General features: G+C 42.8%; 1 protein-coding gene across 3 annotated transcripts in view; it reads left to right on the top strand.

The window, feature by feature from the left end:
* The first annotated feature begins 439 nt into the window (after positions 1 to 439).
* Positions 440 to 8,119, top strand: part of znf827 (zinc finger protein 827) — a 59,428-nt gene continuing 51,748 nt past the window's right edge. For all 3 annotated transcript variants that reach the window (XR_013300853.1, XM_077604438.1, XM_077604439.1), the window contains exon 1: positions 440 to 947. Coding sequence is in view for 2 of the 3 variants with exons in the window: in XM_077604438.1 (XP_077460564.1) it covers positions 905 to 947 (43 nt within the window). In the remaining variant the exon portion in view is untranslated. The remainder of the gene's footprint in view (positions 948 to 8,119) is intronic.

The raw sequence follows: 8,119 nt of genomic DNA, 5'->3' as shown, positions 1-8,119 counted from the left end.
ATCCCTGTCAATGGCAGGAAATGAGATAAATACATCAGTCAAGACAAGTACTGATGAATAACAATAAGGGTCAGAGGGACACATTCAGATATTGAAATTGATATCCATCATGAAAATTGATTTAATAAACTAGTTTGACAACAAACTCAAGCTCATCCCTCTAAAACTGACAGCCAGATGATGTAAGAAGACGAAAATAAGAAAAATGTCATCAATAGATGTGTCCACTATAGTTGAACTACGCTCTAGTGATATTTCATTAAAAAAAATATGACACGTCTAATATGGTCTCATTTGCAATCCAGCCATTATGTACATTACAATATGGTGTCTGCTGTTCTGGGGGGCACCTTGCCTGTCGCGGGGGCGAGCACCTAAAGCGCTGTCCGCGTGCGTGCGCGCGCGCGAGCTCGGGCAAGCCAGGCCGGCGTGCGCGCGCGCGCGTGAGAGCGAGCGAGCGAGCGCGCGCGCGCCCGTCTGCTCTGCTGTTGCTGCCCTTTGATCCCCCGCATTAGTGTTAGTTAGGGGGGCTCCGAGGCGCACAGCAGTCAAGACAGCCGAGCCGAGCCGAGCCGAGGCGAGCGAGCAGGCAAAGCGGCCCAGGCGGCGCCCCCTCCACCGCGGCCCGGGCGCCCCGATATCCCCCCTCGCCATTCGCCGTCTCCCCACTCCGAAAAGAACCGAGCGAAGGCAGCCAGGTGGGAGACCGAGAGAGGAGTAGCGGTAAAGCAACCCAGCCAGGCAGCCGACGAGCTCCAGCGACCGACCGACTGAGCGACCAACCAACCGCCCGCCTTCCGACCGTCCCCTCCGGTCTCCTTCAAATGGGAGCGAGCCTCTTTCCTTCCGTCTCCCCGCACCAGGACGAGAATGTGATTTAAAAACAAGCGTTTTGGGGGGGAAAATGCCAAGGAGGAAGCAGGAGCAACCCAAGCGCCTGCCTTCACGTAAGTCTTGCGGCTCGTGTGCGCCATTCTCGGCGGGGTTAAAGAGGTGAAAGAGACAAAAGAGGCTAGGTTATATTCCTCCCCGGGTTCTTTTTTTTGCGGGTCCGAGCGAGGCAGCCATGTTGTTGGCGACGCTTTAGCCAACCCCCGAGAGCAGCGGGAGGAACCATAAGCGAAGCGAGACGTTGCTAATCGATTTTTCCTCTCCCCCACCACCCCCGAAAAAAAAAGCACACGGCTCGGAAATGGTTGAGGCTAGTATTCGCACGGAGGGCAGCGGAGGCGGGGAACGCCACCGCGGTGTTTTCGCTAACATGTCCGCCTGGTTAGGTGGCTTCTCCGGGGGTGGAGGGGGGAGGGAGGACCCGGGGAGTGTGGCCGCAATAAAAACGAAGGGTCAGCCGGCTCAGACGAACCCAAGTCTGGGCTCGGGCTCCTTCCCACACGCACGGAAGCTCCATTAGCATTAGCTTGTAGCTCAACTTCATCCCCTTGGAAGAAAAAAAAAGTATGGAAAGATTTGTTCTCCACCATTTTCTCGCTACCCGCCTGTCAAGAGTGGCCATGGTCGGTCACCTGAAGTTCATGGTCCCCCCCACCCCCGTTCTCCCAGCGCCCTCCTCCTTCTCCTCCTCCGCCGCCGCCTCCTCCTCTTCTTCTTTCTCCTCCTCCTCTCCTTTTTCTTCCCCTTTGCAGCCATTCATTGCAGACAGACTTGGATCAATAACGCGGTTAGGCGAGGGGGAAGCGACACAAATGCCAACGTCGTGCCGCAGTAGCCATCTTTTTAATAATAATAACAGCAGCCCCCTTTCTCCCCGTGGGTTTCCCCCGCGATTTGGACTCGACATCATACGTTTAGAAGCCTTTATGTCACTGTTTTGTTGTCCTCGTTTAGTGTTCTGACTCACTTGGGCAAAGGAAAGCACGTGTGGGGCAGAATTGGAACCGAGAACCAGCCATGGTGCTGATATACAATCTTTTTTTAAATTACTATGTTGCAATGATACCGATTTTTAGCTCCCAAGCTGCGTGCTATTGGCTGATGATGATGTAGCAATGCCCTGTTTAAAAAATGGCTCCCATTGACAGTGCTGGACGTCCAATCGATTTGAAGTGGGAGGGTTGGCAGCATTGGTGTTTACTTGTGATAATTTGGTGGGGAGAATGATGTTGGCCAGAGGAAGAGTAAATTGTATTTTTTTTTGTTTTTGGCTGCCATTGACAGAGCTAGACGTCCAATCGATTTGAAGTGGGAAGGCAGGCGGCTAATTATGAAATGTTAATTTATGCTTGGACTGGATTGGATGTTGGATAACGTCATTGAAATTCACAGCAGAAGGACGATTGGACGTCAGTCATTCTGGCAAGTGTGACAAATGCTCCCTTTGTGCGTAGCTGGTGGCCATCTTGGGTGGGGCGACCAGTGGTTGGAAACAAAAAAAAAATCACAGATTAGCCGATGCTTGCTGTTGCACACGCTGGTTAGCGTTAGTGGTTAGCATTTGCCAGCATTAATGTTATAGCAATACTAAATGGCGTAGTGCTAATGATTAGCATCAACATAGCGTAATGCACATGTCAAAGTGGTGGCCCGGGGGCCAAATCTGGCCCGCCACATCATTTTGTGTGGCCCGGGAAAGTAAATCATGAGTGCCGACTTTCTGTTTTATGATCAAATTAAAATGAAGAGTATAGATGTATATTAAATTTTCTGATTTTCCCCCTTTTAAATCAATCATTGTCATTTTTTAATCATTTTTTCTGTGTTTTTAGTTAAAAAATCATTTTGTAAAATCTAAAAATATATTAAAAAGCTAAAATAAACATTGTTTTAGATCTATAAAAAACTGAATATTCAGGGATTTTAATCCAGTTCTTTCAATCCGTTTATAAAAAAAATCTAAATATATCTAAAATGGTCTGGACCACGTGAAATCAAGTTGACGTTAAAGCGGCCCGCGAACCAATTATAAAGTAGTCTTTGAGTTTGACACCCTTGGCGTAAGGAATCACATTTTGGGTGGAGAACAGCAACTGCATTAGCATACGATTAACATTTGTGGCTAATCGCTATCCAATTAGACTTGAACAAGGAACAAAGTGAGCAAAGCTACTTATTTCTCGTGAGATCGTCCTTTTCCTTCTACGACGACATACTTTTGGCCCGTGTGATCAAAAAATAAATAAAAGTAACAAATATCAGTTAGCCGATTTTTGAAAAAAAAGTCTGGGGCAGATATATCGCTCGACCTTTATTATCGATCTAATGTAGGAAAGTGGAATAATGTCACCTTGACTACTTGAGAGGAGTTGTGACTCATCTCATTTCCGTGATGCTTTTTACAACGGCAGTAAGACTACCAAAGTACTTAACAAAACGACAATATTTCTCTATTTTTTTTGTTCTTTGGCAAACTAGGGAGTGGCGACCAATCCGTTATATGTCCCGCATATGTAAAAAGAAATCATATTTTAACAGACGGTGCTTTGTAATTGAGAAATTTTGTTTGATGAATATCAGCGTCATGATTTCTGAGCTAGGAAATGAAAAAAAAGAAATGAGTCTGGTCCAGAGTTAATTTGTCTTGCTTGTCTATCCTCTTTTTGTCTGGTGTTTGTCCTGGATTGACTTTTTAAAACGCGCTCTTGCCCGATTTTGAATGACGAAAAGCCCAAAATGATGTGGCGGGTCAAATATGGCCATCTTTGACACCTGTGTATCTCGTAGACTTATTATTTATTAATGTTTCTACCCATTGCCATTTATATGGTACATCCATCTTTGCTCATTATGATCCATTCTGCTCATAGTTTCTTAGCACGTCCCAAAAAATAGTTTCAAAATACAGCGGTCGGTCTCAAACCGGTCCTCAAAGGGCCGCGGGGGGTGCAGGTTTTCATTCAAACCGAACTAGCGGGCACCTATTTTGCAAGTGTAATTAGTTGATTGCAGCCATGTGCTACTTATTTTAGGAGACCCCTCCTCATTGGTTAAACCAGGGCTGGGGAACTTTTTTGATGAAGAGAGCCATAAACAATTAACATTTTCTAATGTTATTTCTTGAGAGCCATACTCTGAATATAAAAGTCAAAATACATGTAAATGGGTGTCTTCTTTTTTGTAATTTTACCACTTTTAAAGTGGAAAATACTTTTGACAAAATTCGTATGCAGTTGCTAATCAATGAGTATGCATTCCAGAAGAGTCTAATGCAAAAAAATAAAAATAAAAATTAAGATTAAAGCAGCTCTAGACGTAGTATCTCAGCTCTGTCACCAGCAGTTTCCATATTTTAGCTCACAGGTTAGCGAAGAGCCACATGTGGCTCCCGAGCCATAGGTTCCCTTACCCCTGGCTTAAACTGTCGACACTGGATCGGTTGAAACCAAGACCAGGACCCACTGTGGCCCTTTACGGAATCGGTTTGAGACCCCTGCTCTACAACATAACTCATCTCAATTTCCAGCCAGTCATAGTGTGACATCATCAACATGCGCCGAACCCGTCAAGTATTTGAGCACCACAACTCATTGTGTACCTACGCTAATAGAATCCATGTTGTTGTTGTTGTAGTAGACAACAACTGGTTGTCTTTGTCAGCTTAGTTGAATTAAGACGCTATTTAGTAGTAATAGATACTGTAAAATTACTGTCTTTATTTGCTATTGGGTGTTTTTTCTTTGAATTGAGTTTTAAAATGTCGTACCATTAGCTTTATTAGGGATGTCCATGATCTGCCTGACGATGCTTTTATTTTTTTTACAATAATACATGATGATCTGTTACCATCATTAATTACTAAAAGCCTAAAAGTACAACAGCACTGAAAACACTAGATCAAGGGTGTCAGACTCGGGTTGGTTCGCGGGCCGCATTAACGTCAATTTGGCTTTGTGTGGGCCGGACGATTTTAGATATAATATTTAGATTTTTTTTTTTAATAAATGGATTAAAAGTACTGGATCAAAAGTCCTGAATATTCCCGTTTTTTATAGGTCTAAAAAAAGGTTTATTTGAGCTTTTTTTCTTAGTAAGGGAAAATCTTTTAATTGATTTCAAAAGGAAACCAAAATTTTCTTTATGTTCCATATTAAAGTGGAAAACAGAAAATATTTGTATATATTTTTAGATTTTGAAAAATGATTTTTGAACTAAAAACACTGAAAAAAATCATTAAAAAATTGCAATTTAAAAGGGAGAAAATCTGGAAATATAATATACAGCTATAATCTTCATTTTAATTTGATCCTAAAACACAAAGTCGGCACTCATGATTTACTTTCTCGGGACGCGCAAAATGATGCGGCAGGCCAGATTTGGCCCCCGGGCCACCACTTTGACACTGGATCGTAACCGATACTCCAAAAATATTCGAATCGGCTGCCAAAATCAATACAAATCATCAGATCGCGGCCTCACTAATTGTGAAAGCTGACATCAAGTGATCAAGTTTGACTGCCATTGACAGCAATCGATCAAAGAATCGTGGCTTATTAATACTTAAAAACTGAAATACACTTTAAAAACCTAACCACAGGATCTTGGACATCTCTGCTTTTCTTTGTTGTACTTGTGCAGCAACTGTTTTTTGTGTGTGTGTGTGTGTGTGTATGAGCGCATAAGCCAACTATGGAGGTCACGGTACAGTATGGTGCCGTCACTCCTGACAAGTAAACATGACCTTTGTTGCCGCTGTGAAAACTGCTCTTCCTTGGTGACCTTGCGGCGCTTTTTTTGCGTCGTATTTACTTCCTTATTACCCGTCCGTCCGTAAATTCCACGAGGGACGCATCAAACAAGGACGCCACCAACCACGCAACCGGAAAGGGCAATGCCTCGTGTTTGCTGGAGACGGTGCAGCACAAAAAAAGATGGCTAAAATATCCCTTTGGTATTGTTAAACCTGCATGAAGTATTTTGGTACTTTTAGCGAACTCATACCGCCAAAATAAAATCTTAAACACAAATATATATTATTGAGTTTTCTCGAAAACGTGGTATGAGAAGACCACTGACGACTATGGATGTAAAATGATGATAAAGCCGATACCAATCTGATACTAATATTTTTTGACCAGTAAAAATAAGATAACCTGTAAATAAAAAATCTTATTTCTTGTAATGACGTGAGCGCTTTTGCTACCTTCTCTGTTTACAAATATTACACCATGCTTTCTTACTATAAAAAATGTATAATTTTCTTTCAAATTAGCAAACATGTGCACTTTAATGACATTCATTTAAGATCAAATTAACATTTTTGGAGGGTTTCTACCCTCACCCAGCTTTCAAATGACGTTTTATGGATTGCAATTAAAAAAATATATATTATTTTTAACATAGTTTGTGCACTTTATTAAAGAATAACCATTCATTGCATTCAAATTGAAATATTTTCACTACATTAGCAATTAAAATGGCTCATTTGTTTTTTTTATTGGACAATAATATCGCGTATCAGCAACAATGTATCATACAATACATCACATATTGAACTTTTTTATTGGGACTGGCCTATTAATCCTGTTTTTTTTATTAAAATGATCAATGGTTTTGATGGCCTTAATGGTCAATGGCAGTAAATGAAGGGCTTAAAGTAACAAAATAATCCAGTGGTAAAATAATAATAATAAAATGTTCGATGATGTCATTGGATATCAGATCAGGTAAAAAAAGGGGGTTTAAGATTCTTTTTTAGGCCTACAAATCAACAAAACAACTTTTTTAAAGATATCGTCCCAAAAGAACATTATTGACTAAATTCCAGAACTATCTTTCGGTACTGAAAAAAATCTGGTGAATCAAACCCGGGTGTCAAAACATGCACTCCTTGCAACCCTAGTATTTGATGACAATGTTTTCCTTTCTTGTATTTCTCTCAGGTATCAACGGCGTTCACGATAAAGATTTTCCGCCGATTTCTGATTATTTTTCTGCCAATCGCGCTTCCCTTTTGTCAGCCCGCCGCCGTCTACTCGGTGTCGCGGCGGGCGGCTCGCTGGCCGTCTTCCACGCGCTATGATTCTAATGACCTTGCCGCGGCCTGGACTTGAAAACGTTGGATTAAGAGGAAAGAAAACCGAGAGGCGGTTTCCATTTCACCCTTGGCGGCAAATTTACGTGGAAATTTCCGCCCAGAATCCCCCCTTTTTTCCTCCAGACCGATGCCCGTTGGGGTCTCCTTCGGCGCTGAGCCATGATACGCTAGCTTGATCTGGGAAATGAATTCGCCGGGCGGCTTTCGCGGCGGTGTTGCGCTTTTGTGTGTGTGTGTGTGTGTGTGTTTTATTTGATAGTACCTGAAATCACCGGAGCTGATGAGGATTAACAGTTGGCGGGGTAAGGTTTAATGGGCTAGCTTTCACCAGAGTAGCAAGGCCCCTATGTTTGGATCGATGGCGGCACATAAACGTTAACCTCGTTTGCGACGCGAGACGAATGATAGCGCACGCCGCGCTTTTTGTACTTGAACTTGAAAGTGAGCTTTATGCACTCAACTAGTTGTTTTACGGCCGGAATGTTGGGTGCCAGGGGTGGGACGCTTTTCAGATGCTATGTGTTTAGCTTATTTCATCACCAGCTTGTTGGAGCAGAGATCGCTGCCAAAAGGCTTGCTGATTTAGCGCTCGCATTTCGCTCTTAGAAAGTCGCTAAATGTCCCTGTAGGAGGGAAAAAAAGACATTTTAGTTCAGTGGTGTCAAAGGCAGTTTGGTTCGCGGGCCGCTTTCATGCCAACTAGGCTTCATGTGGGCCGGACTGGTTTATTTTTGGCTCCAGAAAGTTAGCTTACAGTGTTAGCTCGCACTTTAGCTAATTTCAGCATTATCGTTTTGTTGTTATTGTTTTTTCTTGGCCCAAAAAAGAACTTACTTGCCAATATTACGGCGCTAGCTCGCGCTTTAGCTCGTGCTTTAGCTCATTTTGTCACCGTCTTCTTGTTATCCTTTTTTGGGGGCCCAAAAATGAACGTACTTGCTGCCATTACGGCGCTAGCTTGTGCTTTAGCTAATTTCATCACCGTCTGGTTGTTGTTCTTTTTTTTGGCTCAAAAATGAACTTACTTGCTGCCATTACGGCGCTAGCTTAGGCTTTAGCTCATTTCATCACCATCTTGTTGTCATTCTCTTTTATTTGGGCCCAAAAATGAACTTACTTGCCACTATTACG

Source organism: Stigmatopora argus, chromosome 7 (genome assembly GCF_051989625.1).
Source record: "Stigmatopora argus isolate UIUO_Sarg chromosome 7, RoL_Sarg_1.0, whole genome shotgun sequence".
Classification (NCBI taxonomy): domain Eukaryota; kingdom Metazoa; phylum Chordata; class Actinopteri; order Syngnathiformes; family Syngnathidae; genus Stigmatopora; species Stigmatopora argus.
This window is presented reverse-complemented; position numbering and strand designations above follow the sequence as displayed.